This window comes from Chionomys nivalis, chromosome 10 (genome assembly GCF_950005125.1).
Source record: "Chionomys nivalis chromosome 10, mChiNiv1.1, whole genome shotgun sequence".
Classification (NCBI taxonomy): Eukaryota; Metazoa; Chordata; class Mammalia; order Rodentia; family Cricetidae; genus Chionomys; species Chionomys nivalis.
The window spans coordinates 73239937-73255763 of NC_080095.1; the positions used below are offsets into that span (position 1 = coordinate 73239937).

General features: G+C 40.7%; 1 protein-coding gene across 24 annotated transcripts in view; it reads right to left on the minus strand.

Moving 5' to 3' along the window:
* The window catches only part of Nrcam (neuronal cell adhesion molecule), a 253726-nt gene that overhangs the window by 57097 nt on the left and 180802 nt on the right, over positions 1 to 15827 (minus strand). For 11 of the 24 annotated variants that reach the window (XM_057782686.1, XM_057782675.1, XM_057782672.1 and 8 more), the window contains 7 exons: positions 13709 to 13726; positions 11226 to 11331; positions 10255 to 10451; positions 9398 to 9520; positions 4795 to 4965; positions 4260 to 4316; positions 2380 to 2491 (listed from right to left, as the gene is read on the minus strand). In XM_057782686.1, the coding sequence (XP_057638669.1) occupies positions 2380 to 2491; positions 4260 to 4316; positions 4795 to 4965; positions 9398 to 9520; positions 10255 to 10451; positions 11226 to 11331; positions 13709 to 13726 (784 nt within the window). The remainder of the gene's footprint in view (positions 1 to 2379; positions 2492 to 4259; positions 4317 to 4794; positions 4966 to 9397; positions 9521 to 10254; positions 10452 to 11225; positions 11332 to 13708; positions 13727 to 15827) is intronic. The other 13 variants (XM_057782690.1, XM_057782688.1, XM_057782676.1 and 10 more) reach the window with 3 other exon arrangements.

Here is a 15827-nt window from a genome sequence, read left to right on the forward strand (position 1 = left end):
AAAACCTGTACTTGGAACAATTTCAATTTTCAAATAACTAGGACTATACTAATTTTTGGCATACCATAAGTTTGCCTTCAGGGACACTGCAAGCATTGATCGCCTTACTAAAGGGACCTACCTAATCTTTTCTTTCAAGTTCTGGTCAGTAAGATGCTCTAGAGACTTTTACTATGTCAATCAAGAGAATTATTATTAAATTAGTCATATTGCAATATAACCTCCCATCAGCTAGAGTCAAAAATACATAGTGAATGAACTCATACACACACCAGTGTCTCTGGACTCATGTATATGTTTCCCCATCAAATTGATGAAACTTTTTGTTTTATGAGACACTCATGATGGGAACTAAATGATTAATGAATTAAAATCCTTTTTCTTCATTTCATTATTAGTGAAAATTTAAAATACCATTATACTAATTGGTAATAATAGACCCGATTAATGTTACACCTCTTCTCACTCAATTTTATCCTTTTAAGTCAGGAAAATCTAAACAAATAATTTGCTGATGAAAAGCCAGAATACTGCGTGGAGTGAGGTCTTTCTCAAAGTCTCAGAGCTTCTCTTAAATTCTTCTCTGACCTTGGTTCCCTGACTTCCTTGGGGCTTAGCATCTCCAGTTGTCTTAATGAGAATGATCAACTCATATAATGCCTTTAAAAATATTTCGTGAATTAAAATTTTAAAAAAATTGTTAAGCACAAACGTGTGTGTGCGTGTGTGTGTACACTAAGCCATGTGTATAAGATATAGTACAAAAGTAGGGCTGATCTAGAACTTTAAGACATCTCTATATTTGTCATCAGAGATGCAAAAGATATGTTTGTCACAATGGCTTTGGCTTGTTTGGGTGAACATATGACAGCGTATAAACTTGATGAAGCAGTTTCCGAAGTTAAAATTAAAGCACGCTGTGAACATGTACAGATGTGAGATCAGTCACGTGTGAAACCTACAACACATGTTTCCTTCTAGTTACACTGACTGTTTCAGGAGAGGCAGGAGAGGGATGGGGCTAGACGCTGCCGTTACAGGTGACACCGAGCAAAGCCAGCAGTGTTTATGGAAGACTCCTACTCTACCGAACAGTCTTTAAGACTTATGCGTGTTCTAATGCCAAGCCTAACAGTCCCTGGTTTGCAAGCAGTATAGTTCCTACCAGGGTTTCACAAGTTTCAAAAGTTCCTTATATATGTCTGTGTATATAGACACATATATATTTCCAAATTACAACACCATACTTTACAGGAAAAAAAAATTCAACGTTCCTAATATGAAAACGTTAAATGTGCCAAGATAGAAAACTAGTTAAATGCCATGTTGGTGCTTGACTAAAAACAAAATGGAAGTTTGAAAAATTCCGTTAGGAAAGACTGATTTTATTAATTAAATTTATTTATTGACTTTACATCCCAGCTGCAGTTTCCCTTCCCTTCTCTCCTCCTATTCCCTCCTGCCACGCCACCCACCCCCAATCCATTCCTCCTCTGTTTCTGTTCAGAAAGGGGCAGGCCTCCAATGGGTACGAACAAATCATGGGAAAAGGGACAGATTTTTTGAGCATATCTTTAAGAATGTTGTTGAGTTTTTAAACTGAAGATCTGCCACATTGGGTGTGATTTCCTGACTTGGCCAGCAGAGGGCCCCATGTGCATCCTAAAACAATCATTCCTGGATTAAGGAAAGTTTATGCGATCACTGGATTGCCAGGTCAGAGACAACACAATCATAAAACCTGAAGGCAGCATGCTCCTGGGATCCCACTCACAGCTGCAGTAGCTGTGACCCCGAAAGGCACTTTCTCTATGCCAGGTACTATGGGAAGACAGTCTAGAACCTGCCTGTCACATGGACCTGACTTCACAGTTGCTCTTGTATCTGCTCAAAGACTCCCAGAAATGCCTCTGAAAGACACCTGAGCTTTACAGTCTGTCATCAGGAACTGGGGCAATGCCACGGTTCTGAGGCCTTGGCATGCCCTGTGTGCTTTTGTTGACAGAGGTGCACCATGTGGCAAACCTTGATGAACCCCCAGTTAATTTGCCTTCAGATGCTGCCCTCCCCGCTCTAAACAAATGACCAAGGATGTTATTTTTTTAAGCTACCGAGTACTGAGGTTGTTTGTTAGAAAGGAGCAAATTTCTGCCCCCTTCCTAAAGCACAGTGGTCATAAGGAGATAATGCAGTATAGCACAATCAAAATATTTTAACAATAACATGGATTTCAAAGTTTACTCAGGAAATGTTTTTAAAGTTTTCTAGATTTTGGTCAAATTAGAAACAGAAGACAATGGTTCTCCCTGGGGCAGGAATGCCTATTGGTATTTTATATTTGGTAAGAGGTGAGCATCCGGACAGAACGTGTTGACTCACAGGCCTTCTGCGATGCATTCCAGAGAAAGCACGTTTCCTCTTAGCTCCTCCTTGAGGCTTTCATTGCCCTCTGGAGTTAGAAATGTTGGTGGCCTTTCTTTACTAGGCTTAGCTGCAAACAAGAAATACAATATATGTTAAAATTGTGCACCTCTGTTTCTAGGAACACAGTCGTTGTCAAGCTGGCTAGAATTCTAATCTTATTTTAAATCTGCTTAATGCTTGTTTTGAAATTTGTATAGCTAGGCGTACACGCTCTCTCCTTACACTTATTCGGTGTGCAAGAAAACAAGCAATTTTGGTTGTGTGAGCAAACCAGCCAAAAGATTTCTTTTGTACATGTCTTTAATTTGGTTTGGGTCTTTATTAATTTTCTCTGGGCTGGTCAATTTTCAAAACCACAGCAAAGTCAGCTCATTAAACTACACATCCCTTAAGATTGGTGTTTGGGCGAAGCAAAAGTGTGTATTTTGAAAGATGTTCAAATCTTTTCTCAGCAGTAAATTATTGTGAACAAAGTATTTTGATGTGTTCTGGAGATAACAGTATAGCCAGTTCCACTGACTTATAGCTGAAGATTGCTACACTGCAAGATCTGTGAAAAATAAAACGAAACTAGGCAATTGCTGACAGAGTTCTGGAAAATTAGATGCCATGAATTAAGATTAAAGGCTGAAGGGTAACTTCGTGGCAGAGTGTTTGTGTAGTGGGTAAGATCCTGTGATTGGTCCCTTGCTTTGGAGAAAGAGGAAAAGTGTATTAGCAGAGCTAAACACATTGAGATCAGTTTCTCAATGACAAAATAAAGAGGGTCTAAGCCAGAGAGCTATTTATGCCGAAGGTTTCCTGTCTGACGGACTCTTAAAAGTGTGGCCTTATCTACTGAGTCCTTGGGATATTTTCAGGTGGAAATGTCATAGGACTGGATTTTCATTGTTTCAACCACAAATGATCTACTTGATACTTCTAAAACCAAATTAAGAGGTGGTATGTAAATTTCTCATTTCTCAGAAGTACCAAAAAGGCACTGTTGAAAAAAAATTAGTTTTCTTAAGGATTTAGAGCTTGTTGGGGGACCTTACTACTCTGAAAACCACTTTGAGAATGCTCTTGATACCCATATTTGGGAGGCTATATTAAACAAATAAAGGTGAGAATTAGATCCTGCCATGTTCTCTAATGTTCCTATCTCAAAGGCAAAAAATTAGTGCAGCAGAAACTCTATGGAAATTAAAAGCCCTTATGTCCAGAGTTTCTTATTTTTAGTGATATATTTTATGTTTGATAGCTGCGTTTTTCCTTAAGGAAATCAAACTCTTTTCATCTTAAAACAATGAAGCTGAATGATCTATTTTTAGAAGTTTGATCCCACAGAAGTCAATGAGTGGGTTTCTACCAAAGCTAAGAATAATACGGTTGCTAATTCTCCTGAGTAATGTCATGTAAAACTTAAGAAGGGTTAGACGACTACTATGGGATGTATTCTATGTTAGTTACTGAAGGTGCAGGTGAGTCAGTATTCTAGCGGTTAATATGACCAGTCAGTTAATGTGTAGGTCATGCAGAAAGGTTTTAGACAGCACAAAATATGGGAAATACAATTCTGAACACACATGAAAGAATTTTTTCCAAAGCATATGAAATGGTTTACATGAAAAATCATAACAAGTTTAATTATACATACACCATGGAAGATGTTTTAGTGACATGGTTGAAATCGTATAGCTAAGTTTCATAAGAAACGCACGTTGGTATGGTGATATTAAACATGTAATTAGAAATTTCATACAGAAACAAAGTTAAATAGCCATGGAGGTGAAGTTAGTGAACTAAAGTCTACAATGAAGGCGAGAATATCAGTTACAACCAGTGTAACTCACCACCATAAAACTCAGTGTCACTCAAATTAGCAGCTATAGTGTCATTCAATTCATCCACTGAAATAAACAGAATATCATGAAGAGAGCATAGAAGTGGGGAGAAGAGTCAAAAACCACTGGGCGACAAAAACAAATTCCTACGTCTACGCTAAGTGCCAGGTAAACACAGTGCTTGACATCTTACTGGCTAACTCACTCATTCATTCACTCCGCCACCCCCAACCACAACTTGAACTATAGGATAAATGCCAATCAAAGGCATTGTGAGGCAGAATGCCTACCCCAATGCTCAGAACACCACAGAGTCTGGAGGTTACCATAGAAACAGGACTGGCAATCAGGGAAAATGCAAAATACAATATTTAGAGTATGCATGCTCTTTCTAGCACATAAGCTAAGACTTTAGCGAGCTTCACAGGGATTCTCCTGACCATTGAACTGGTTTACCTCAAAGTCAGAATCGTATTTAATTGCTAATCATTAGATTCACATATGTAAACACCACTCAAAGAGACCCAGAGGGCCGAGCTCTCACCTGAAATCACCTTCAGAGAAATAGGCTGCTTCTGTTGTATGGTTTGAGTGTGATTAAATCTGGCATAGCAGATATAGTCTTCACGGGTGTCTTCTGGGAGGACATTGGAGAAGTAAAGGTCTCCATTCAGGCCTTGGGAAACCCGCTCACTCTGTGGAAGTCTTTGGAAGGCTGGAGGAGGACAAAGAGTTACTCAGGTCATTCTATCTCCACTGCAGCCGGACAACCATATACCAAAACCTCTGTACTTCACCTGAAAAAAATGACATATTTCTCACAGGACTTTTAGTAAAGAAAACTGGTTTTATTGTTGTTGTTGTTTTATTTTTGGTTTTGGTTTGTGTTTTTAAGATGTGGGATACACAGACAGTCTATCAGACCTGGCCGATCCTGATTTCTCGGAGCTTGAAGCAGCAATAAGACTAGAGCTATGAAGCGAAATATTTGATTAAGAACAGAGAAACAAAAAAAATGCCCTGTAACAGACTTGCATGTTTCCTGGCATCTGAATTGGTCTCTAATTGCACACATCTCGGAAAACACGTCAGAAAAGTTTGTAAGATTATTAACATGAGTTACAGGTCATCATAAATTAGGCTCTGAGCAAGGAGACCATCACAACAAGCCGCCTAGTCGGGTGCGAGTTTACAATTTAATCATGAATCATGCAGCAAACACCCGTTAAACATACAAGCAATGATGCCTTTATTTGATGCTGTGGTCTGCTGCTGGGAAGCCAGACCTGGTTTCCCTCACCTCATGTACAGTCCATCTTGTGACATAGTCCACTTTCTACTCATTACATGTGTGCATAATGCCCATCTCCTTGTACTAAAATTAAAGCTCCAGGAGGGAGGACATTTTTTGTTTAATGTTGAATGCGGTCAACCTTTGGCACGGGCTCCTTCGAACACTCTTGGAAGGGCTAAATAGCAGCCATGAGCACACTGGCATTCCAGTTTCCAGAATGATGGTCCTCCTTCAGGAGCAGGTAAGGAGCTAGCCTCGGGCACCATGAGAGGATTTCCTACATGGATGAGGAATGAGGAGACGTGGGAGCCACTGATCTGTGTACGATGTTACATTTGACCATCAGAAAGCATCCCGAAGCTCCTGACTCAGTTCCCAGAGCCTGACCTATGATTTCTTCAGCTCCCAGGTGAGGGAGACTTAGACAAGTCACACGTCCTTGCAACATCAGGCTGGGTGTCCTATCTGCTGGTGGGATTTCTTCAGTTTGAGGCAAGGATGTGTGCTATTCCTTCAGCAGGTATCTGACTGAACATTTCTTTCACAAAATGCAAAATTGTAGTTAAAATCCAGCAGTAACTTCGGCAGTCAGAGCCCAATGAATTGTGTTACTCAAGTTTCCGTCAAGGTGGAGGCTTATAAGTTTATAGTCTTAAAACATTAATCCTCTTGGAGAGGAAAGATTTTAAGATATTGAGGAAAAGAATGTACAGTGGGAGCAAGGCAGGGTGGTGCATGCCTGAAATCCAAGCTATTTGGAAGGCTGAAGAGGAAGGGTTACAAGATGAGACAAGTCTGTACAACATAAGAAGTTCAGCATCAGCCTGGGGTATACAGTGATACCTTGTCTCAGAAAACATACATTTATCTAATGAATCCAAGGCATGGAAGACATGTATTTATTGTCTTTTGTTTCTCCTCCTGAATTGCATGGTTGATGGATGCTGGTAGCTCAGATGTGAGGCAACAGGACATCAATAGGGGGCACGAGGTTGCCCTTGAGCTTCTTTGTATTACACTTGGAGAAAAGATTATGCAGATAGGGATATTTTTATGATGCATAAAGCGAGCGTGCTGCAGGGATTCAGCTTCTCCTCATATTTCAGATGCAAGCTCATTTGAAAGGCGGATGGTTTGCTGCCATTTTAAAATTTATGAAATCCTACATATTGTCAGCTGTGCCATGCAGGAAGCATTAGCGATATATTCAGATTATCTGGAGAGTTTCCATGTGACATATTTCTTTATTAAGCAAACAAGAAATCATTTCTGAATAAGAACGATTAATGCATCTAATTTTGATGGTGATATTTGAAGTGTCACTCTCGAAGCCATACATCACTCCTTTATATTGGATTTGTTGCTTATGCCCTCAAAATCCATAAGAACTGCCACATAAAGGGAGCACATATTTGCTCATTTATTTGTTTATAGATTTCGTTTTCACGGCTCGTGACACTTTCTTTGAGTGGTTTCATGAGCCAACAATGAATATGAAGTGTTAAGACTTTGATTTTCCCCTCAGTGAGGTTTGCAGCCTGTGATTGCAGAGGGAGTCAGGTCTCTGAGAATAGGATATTTTGTGCAAATCTTTTGCATGCGTTTCCACCATTCCCTCTACAGGTAGGTCCCTTTCAAGGTCACAGCAGTGTTCTTGTTGCAGACCTAGCAGTCCTTCCCCGGGGCTCATGTTATCCATCAGCTTCACTCCACAGCCATTACTATTTCCATAGCCTGTCTTCTCCACCTGCTCCGTGCAACACCGTGCTATGCCTTCAGGGACTCTTTCGGCCTCAGCCACTGCTCCTTCTCATTTGATTTTTTTTCCTGTATTTCCCTAAACTCTTACAAGGCTCTTGGTGTTAGCCCCGAGGCTCAGTTCTCTACCTCCAGTAGAGGATGTCTAAATTATCTCATCCAGCCCACTGTTGTTTCCCTATGCCTTTATACGCTAAGAATTCAGACCCTGCTGATGGCAACCCTGGCTTATCCCCTGCCTCACACCCCCGACCTTTGCTGAGCATACTGATATGAGCATGTCTTGGACCTCTTATGGCTCCTTAGTTTCTAAGCCAAGTTTTGTGCCACCTCCGAGATAGCATGCTAACACAATAGCTCTGGTGGATGCGGGGTTATAACAATAAATATTTCTGTCAATGACTAGGTCAAAAGTAGACACATTTAAATTTTTCTAGCAAATGTCATTTGTCCTTGTTCCAGTTTCCCTGCTGGGAAAATGGAGAGGATGACTGGATATGCCTCAGCTGGTTGTAAGCCACATCCTGGAGAATCCATGCGATATCCTTGGCAAAGGAATCCATGTGATAATCTTGGCAAAGGAAACCAGTAAAGGCTCAATAAATATTAGCTGTTTGGGGTGATTAAAAAAAAAACAAACCCTAAAGATATGAAATAATAGAAGTAACCTAATTTCCTCCTCTACTAGCCTTTGAGGTTTCAGGAAAGGAGTCTCCTATTTTTCAATCAGTGTTCAGTCTCTAAACTTTATATTCATCCCTGATTCTTTTCCACATAATTCTATCTCTCCCTCTGTGGAGGCTGTACCCTCCCATCATATCCAGAGTCAGACCCACTCCGGGGCTACCTCTCAAGTCCAAGCACCATTAACCATGCCCTGGATTGCAGCAATGCACACCTAATTGACCTTCACTCCCCTCTCTTGTTCAAGTGCTGGGCACTAACCCTAGGGTCTTATAGAGTCTAGGCTAGTGGTCTGCCACTAAGCCACATGCTGAGCCACATCCTGGCCCCTCCCCCAGTTCTCTTTTGCTCTCCATGCTCTCCACCCATAATGGAAATGAACCTTTTCCTAATTATTTTATTTAAGATAAATGTGTCCCTTCAACATTTTCCTATTTCGTTCAGAGAGAGAGGAAAAAAAAAAGCCCTTCCCATTGAGTCCCTTTGATCCCCTGACACTAACATCCTCCTTCCCGTTGGCTCTTTTATAATTGCCACTTTTTTGTTTGTTTGTCTGTTTTTTCTGTTTTTTCACCCTAGGGATGCTTCTCCTTAGGGCTGGCACCAAAGCCCCCCTTCCACACAGATATGCCGGTCATCACTCGTGTACCCTCTCAGCCCAGCCCATTAGCTCGGGACTCACATTTGTGCTCTGTTTTCTTCCATAAAATTCATTATTGACTGACACCGATTTTCAAGATGCATTTACTGTCCACTTCCTTTTCTGTCTCAGCTGACCCTTGTTGTCTAGGAAGGAAGCCTGGTTGGCACTGGGCTTGTATTTTCTGTTGTTGTTGTTAATCTCTAGCAGCACATGGAACAGTGAATGAATGACGTGGCACAGTACTTACGTCACTAAGAATGAATGCCGTGGCATGGTACTTACGTCATTAAGAATGAATGACGTGGCACAGTACTTACGTCACTAAGAATGAATGACGTGGCACAGTACTTATGTCACTAAGAATGAATGGCGTGGCATGGTACTTACGTCATTAAGAATGAATGACGTGGCATGGTACTTACATCATTAAGAATGAATGACGTGGCACAGTACTTACGTCACTAAGAATGAATGGCGTGGCACGGTACTTACGTCATTAAGAATGAATGACGTGGCACGGTACTTATGTCACTAAGAATGAATGGCGTGGCATGGTACTTACATCATTAAGAATGAATGGCGTGGCATGGTACTTACGTCATTAAGAATGAATGGCGTGGCATGGCACTTAACATCACTAAGCAGCTGTTTCTCTGAGTACCTATCAATCATTTCTGAAGCACTTTACGACTCTTAAGAGGAAGTAAAGTGTTAAGACAACAAATAACTACAAGAAGATTGAAGAAAACTCATAGTCATAAGACTTACAGTTATCCATCCAAAATATTATGGCTGGTGGTAATCCAATTGGAGGTCTACAGGGAAGTACCAATGACTGACCATTTCGAAGTATAATTGGTTCAAGTCTTTCTTTGGTCCACAAGGGCGACCCTGTTAAGTAAAAACCAAAAACTTTCTGAGTTATGTCTTCAAGAGAAAATAAAAAAAAGACAACAATATAAAAAAAAGGGCACCCAAAGTTTTTGAAAAACAGTAACTTAGAATTTACATACATTGAATACTAAAACTACTTTAAATAAGGTGTTAGAGACTTTTTTGCAAAAAGCAAACTATAATAGGAGAAAAAAGAAAATTTTCCTTTATTATTATGTTAACATAATAACATATAACATAATTATATATATATATAAAATATATGTTAACATATTATAACAATTATATCATTGATAGTGTTATTCAAGCCACTAATCCATTATCTAATAATTTACACTAATACACCAATAAGACATTGGCTTTGATACAGGCATGTTCTCCACAGAGAATGGGAAAAACATAATGTCAGCATATTTGCTAAATAAGTAAATATATACACATATGAATTTTATACAGTATTATATATGTATACTCACTTATAAGATTTATAAGAGAATATATATCATATATTGATATCAATTTCAGGCTAAGCTGGTTTTATATACATATATACAAGGAGAGAAAAATACCAACTAGAAGTTATTTCTATGAATGGAAAGTCTCATGATGAATTGCAATTTCTTTACCCATAATTTTAAAAGGTATGTACTTTTAAATGTTTTCAAAATAACCACAACTGCAAATGGTCACTATTGTATAGAGGTCATGTCTGGGGGACAAATCTCCCTTACTGGATGGGCGGACGACAATGTTATTAGAGATGGCAGCGCCACGCTCGTTCCTTGCTGTGCACTGGTAGACTCCTTCATAGGTCTCTGCTTTCCCCTCAGTGACGATGTTGATGATGAGTGTTCCTGAGCCAGGCTTCATGGTGACCAGAGGGTCTTTGTCGATGTCAAAATGAGTTCCATTGCGAGTCCAGGAGAAGCTGCCCAACACATCAAGGGTTAAACTCATTAATGGTCTAGAAAAATAGGGTTATAGTCCCCTTAAAAAAACCTTGGGCTTTATGGGGTCCAAGAATAATTGTTAGATTTTAATATTTAGTAAAAGGCCCCCTTGCTTAAAATATTAAATTAAATCACAACACTGAAAAAAATGAGATGTTTTTACATCTTTATTATACTTTGTTTAGACTGAATTATGAAGAGCCCTGAATTATGAAGAGCCCTGATAAGTACAACGAACAGTGCAGGAGTATTCCATGGCCAGTAGAGAGATAGGAAGGAGAGTTTGTAGAAGCCATCAACTCAAACTGTCCTTTCAATCTATAAGAAAAAGAAGCCCAGGTAAAAGGTGTTTTCCCTTATCATAAACCACTGTTGTCAGAACCAAGATTAGAGGGTCTGTATCGCCTTGATAATTACGAGCATTTTACAGAAAAGCACGAATAGGAAAGTGCAAAAGTCTGCACTTTAGCAAATGAGCTGGAATTAATCTGAGAGATGAGACAACGAACCTATAACTGGAACATTAGAGAGATGCAGGACCTAAGAAGACACGTTAAACACCTTTAAAGGGCTGAAATGAGGCGAGAGTTAGAAAAACAGAAGAGTTTGCTGTTGGTCATGTTTAGAAATATCCAACTAAGAAAGACTTCACTCCGCACGATCGTCCCTATTTTATCAAAATTCCAAACATTTCTATGGTCACAGAGCTTGCCCACTATTTTAAGTGCTATCCGAGCAGGAAGCATGCTTACCTTGGAGGAGGCTTCCCTTTAGCCTCACACTGGATCACAATGTTCTCCCGAGGGTCAATAATGTAGTCCTTTGGTGACTGTTGAGTGATGGTTGGAGGTTGTACCACTTAATTGTAAAAGGAGGAATAATGTAAAGAAATAAACGATTTACTATCATGATAGCAGCCACCTTTTCTATGTTAAAATCACTTGCCTTAGACTAAATATGCCACAAATATTCCTAGTAACTTCTGTTGTAGCAGTAAATCCTGATTAAGCTTTCAACTAAAACTCATCTAAAGTCGGGAAGTCAGGACACAACTTCCCTTTGGCAACATCACACACACTTGCAATTTCATTTTCCCATACCAAAAATCTGAGAAAATGATTACTAGTCCAAATCTGATATTCAAACACTGTTCTTCTGATGTAACAATGAGAAATTCATGGTTCTTCTGTTTCAATATAAGTTATGAAGAAGATGTGACTCTTAGAATACAGTCACTGACATAGAGCTCATTAATATGCTAATTATGTAAATTAATATATCTCAGGGAAACATACTTTTGACATGCTCATATTTAAAATACTGTTAAATCAGAGCTTTGACATGCCTTATCAGAGCTAAAAGGTAGATGAATTAGGGATAAAGAGAAAACACTCTTATTTCAGCAACTGATGGGGTTGAAATTCTTCTTTCTAGGAGACGATGCTTCTATTGTGTTCTCCTAATTACTACCTTTACTGTGAACCTTTGAATTAACTGTTTTGACTCAGAGCAATTCAATCTAAGAAAGCCAGTCTAGAGACCTTGAGCATTATCCAAATTGCTCTAAGACCACCACAGTGTCTTTCGTCTCATGAGATCATGATTCTTGTTAGAATGGGAAGGTACTAGAGAGACCACAGACTTCAACCTCTGGCTTGACCAGGAATGCACCAAGCAGAGACTAATTCTCACCTAGCTTCTGCTTGTGCTAGGCACATCTTCAGCTGAAGTTATTCACAGAGTCGTAGTTTGCAACAGGAGCACTTTGCCCTTGCTCTTTCAGGGAGGGACCCTTGGCTATCTGGAGAAAGTTCCCATTGCCACAACTAGGGTTGGGGTAGAATGGCTACCTAGAGTAGGTAGAGGCCAAGGATGTCTTACCAGCCCCAGTGCTAACATTCTAGGGCTGAGAAACCTGGCGTGTGCTGCAAAGTGAGGGGCATCTTGGGGACTGTGCGACGAAGCAGTCCTGCTCCTGTTTGCTTCCCCCGCATCAGGCACTTTGGACCCTCCTGCCTTTATCTTGTCAATTTCCAATGCTAGTCAGCAGTTCTGGCTGAGGTTGGTGAATCTCTGTTTTTCATTAGCTGGGAGACTTAAGGCTCAACTTCTGTAGCCCTCAGAGGGGAGGGAGGTTCAAAATTTGACCTGGCTTCCAGCTGTAACTGGGAGGATTAGTGGCACACTTTGTGTAAAAGTTTTCATAGATACCAACGCTAGGACTGTTCAGTTTTGCTTCGGGATTCCAATTTTTGCCAGCTTCATTTTGGAGTGATCAACCTCAGATTTTGGGAGTACAGCATTTGGGATAATGAAAGGAATTCTTGAGGTGTTACACCATCGAAACGGTGAACAAAGACATTGATAGAAGTGATTCTTAGGAGTCATTCAGTTCAGTTCTTCTTGCAGGGGAATGAGGTGGGGTCCAAGAGTGTCAGACATGCAAATTTGGTTGCAAATGCAGGGCTTCCCCTCCTGTGCCTGCAGCTGTGCCAGGAGTTTGCCATCTGGATGTATCGTTTCTGAGCGGTGCTTAGGTCATATGGCAATTAACAAATGCTTTATAGTAATAAGTGACTTACCAAGATTTCTCTGTTTAATTCAACATCAAAGGAGAATATCGGAGAAGGGACCCTCTCTTCAGTACATGATAAAGACTACCCAGCTGTCAGAAGCAGCAGAACTGTTTCCTCCTAGGAAGCCTCCACTGAACAATTAGCCGAAGTGTTCTGCTTCTGTGTATGTCAAAGCAATCTTCTACTTTGCAGAGCTGTTCTACTTACAGCACCTAGGACCACTGTTCTACCCAGTTCTCAGAGCTCAAGTCATAGAAGAGGAACTTGAGAGAGGCTTCTGTACGCCACCCACTTTCAAAACTCTGCAAAAGATGTGTGTCTGTTCCAGCTGACATTTGTAAAAGAAAAAAAAAAAAACGAACCTCCCTACAAGGTTTTGAATTCTCTCATTGAGTTACATCAGATGCAGACACAGCTAGTATATTAGTAGAAGAGCGGGTTGGCAAAGGTAGCGTCAGAATCCCCGTTATTCATGCAGGTTATAGAGTACGTTTGTACCTTAGCATTCAAATGAGGCATTTGGCTACAGTAAACAACATGCTTAGAAAGACACTCATCACAACGCATGGTGTTGTTTGCTTGGTTCACACTCTTAGTTCAAGAAACAAGGACACAGCCACATCTTCACACTGCCTAGTAATTTGTGGAAATTCACTTACAGTCGTCAAGAAGCTTTGCTTTTTTCCCCATCAGTATCAGCAGGTGAGTGGGCAGAGAAGATTAAAGAAAATCAGATGTTAGTGATGAGAAAGTTAGCACCCTAAAGATAAAAAGGGCATCTTGTCTACTTGGCTTGACCTAGAATAAAAAACCATACTGTAAAAGTTGCAGTTGTGACATTACAAGAGAAAGAAGCGGGCACTCATAGTTTTGTCTGCCCCTGCAGCAGCTTCTCACATCAGCATATGGAAGAACAAAGGCGATGCTATAGGGGAATAAAAAAGGGAGAGGACATTTCCAGGAGTAGGCATAGCTAATTCCATCCCATACACATTGTGCTGCACTGATAATTATGGTCAATTTGAAAAACAGATGAAATCTACAATTAATTCGAGTTGTCACTTTCTGTGTAGGGCCTGATCTTATTATCCCAGACACCAGGACGCATATGATAATGATGCCTAACAATGAGCGATTGCTACCACTTTCTGTCCAAGTCAAATCCCACACTGATTTCCGGTTCGTACATTTCTATGGTTACTCTCCAAAATGGCTTTATGTCATTGGCCTATCTCTGCTTCGGCATTCTCGGTCATCCAGACTGAGGATGTAGGATAATTGTGTGTACCGAAGAAAGGGTGTGAGGAACGGGGACATGTTTACATGCATTTCCAATCATTCTGCAGGGCTGCCTGTCACTACTACTTGCAAAGGTTAATGCAGGACAGCCTAGGCTACCCGTGACTTTATTTTCATCACGGTTGTGCCTCTTCTCCATTAGCTGCCATAATTGAGTTAGCCCTAGGTGCCTGTTTCCCCTGATAGTTAGACTGAGAGGTCAGATTAAGGAAGAATATATTTAACACAAGAGAGAACAAAAGCATTTCCCTCACTGCCTTTCCCTCTTTCCAGCGCACCTATTAGAGCAAATGCTTACTTAAATATTCCTGCTCTGATAGGCTCAGGCAAATGCGCATTTCAATTAAATGTACATGTACATATTTTAAATTAAGGTCACTGGATGAATAACTCTTAAAATGAAAATGTGGTATTCTGTTGGGCTTTAGTATGGAGGTGCACGGCTCAGGCAGTGAGCAGAGTGTGCCAGAAACCCTGCCTTGTCTTCCAGGGGCCAGTTGCAATTTCTGTGGTGGAAAAGGAGACCCCAGCAATTGCATAGCCCTGGGAAATAGCTATCTTTCTTGCACCTTAGAAAGCTTGCCAAACAGATGTTCTACTCAGGAAGCTAATGGCTTTAAAGAGGTCATGTAGATTGGGAATAAAGGGTAAATCAATTGTGAAGTACAGTAATTGCTCAGATTTGAAATTCTGCTTCGCGCGGCAGGAATATATCCAGCTGGAACCCAGTGTTGTCTTCATTGTCTACAAACAAACCACCCTGGCCAGGAAGGCTGTGGTTCACATTTTACTTTTGGGGAAATAAAGGAGAGAGATGCAGTAGGCCCCGTTTGCTGCTTCCTTTCAGGGATTTTTCAAGTCCTGCCTCGGAATCAAAAATTTTGCACCTTGGTCTGTGGCCACATAGTTTTAGCCAAAGAAGACTATTCAGTGGGCTTGTCGATAACATACTATTCTTATAACTAAATTCACACTGAGTGTGCGAAACGAGAAAGTGAAATGAGGTTGTTTGTCTGAATTAGAAGAAACAAAGTATGAAGTATGGATGATGTGGGGACACAAAGGGGCAGAAGGTTGGCGACACCATCCTCTGTGTTCTTGTTTTCTTTCTCTTTTTCCAGAGATGCCTCAGCAATGAAGAGAGACAAGAAGTGAGGCTCTGCAACCTTCTTGTAAAGTGGTTCACACAGTCCTTCAGCAGGAGGCTGCCCACTGGGAGGGTCAGGGCAGTTGTGCCAGCCCCTCCTCAGACCACTCCCGCCACTGGACAAAAAAGACACCTGAGGCAAAGAGAGATGATGAGAAAGAGAGGACAGCTTGTCCAGCCATTTCCACGGCCTTCCCTACAGTGTCTTCGTAAACACCAGGTGCTAAAGGTGGAAGCCAAATTAATTTTGATTAGCTTTTCAGTGCCTCGCAGACACTTTCCCCATCAACACAGTTCAGAGTGGTGGTAGATACCGGGAAGGCTTGCCTCCT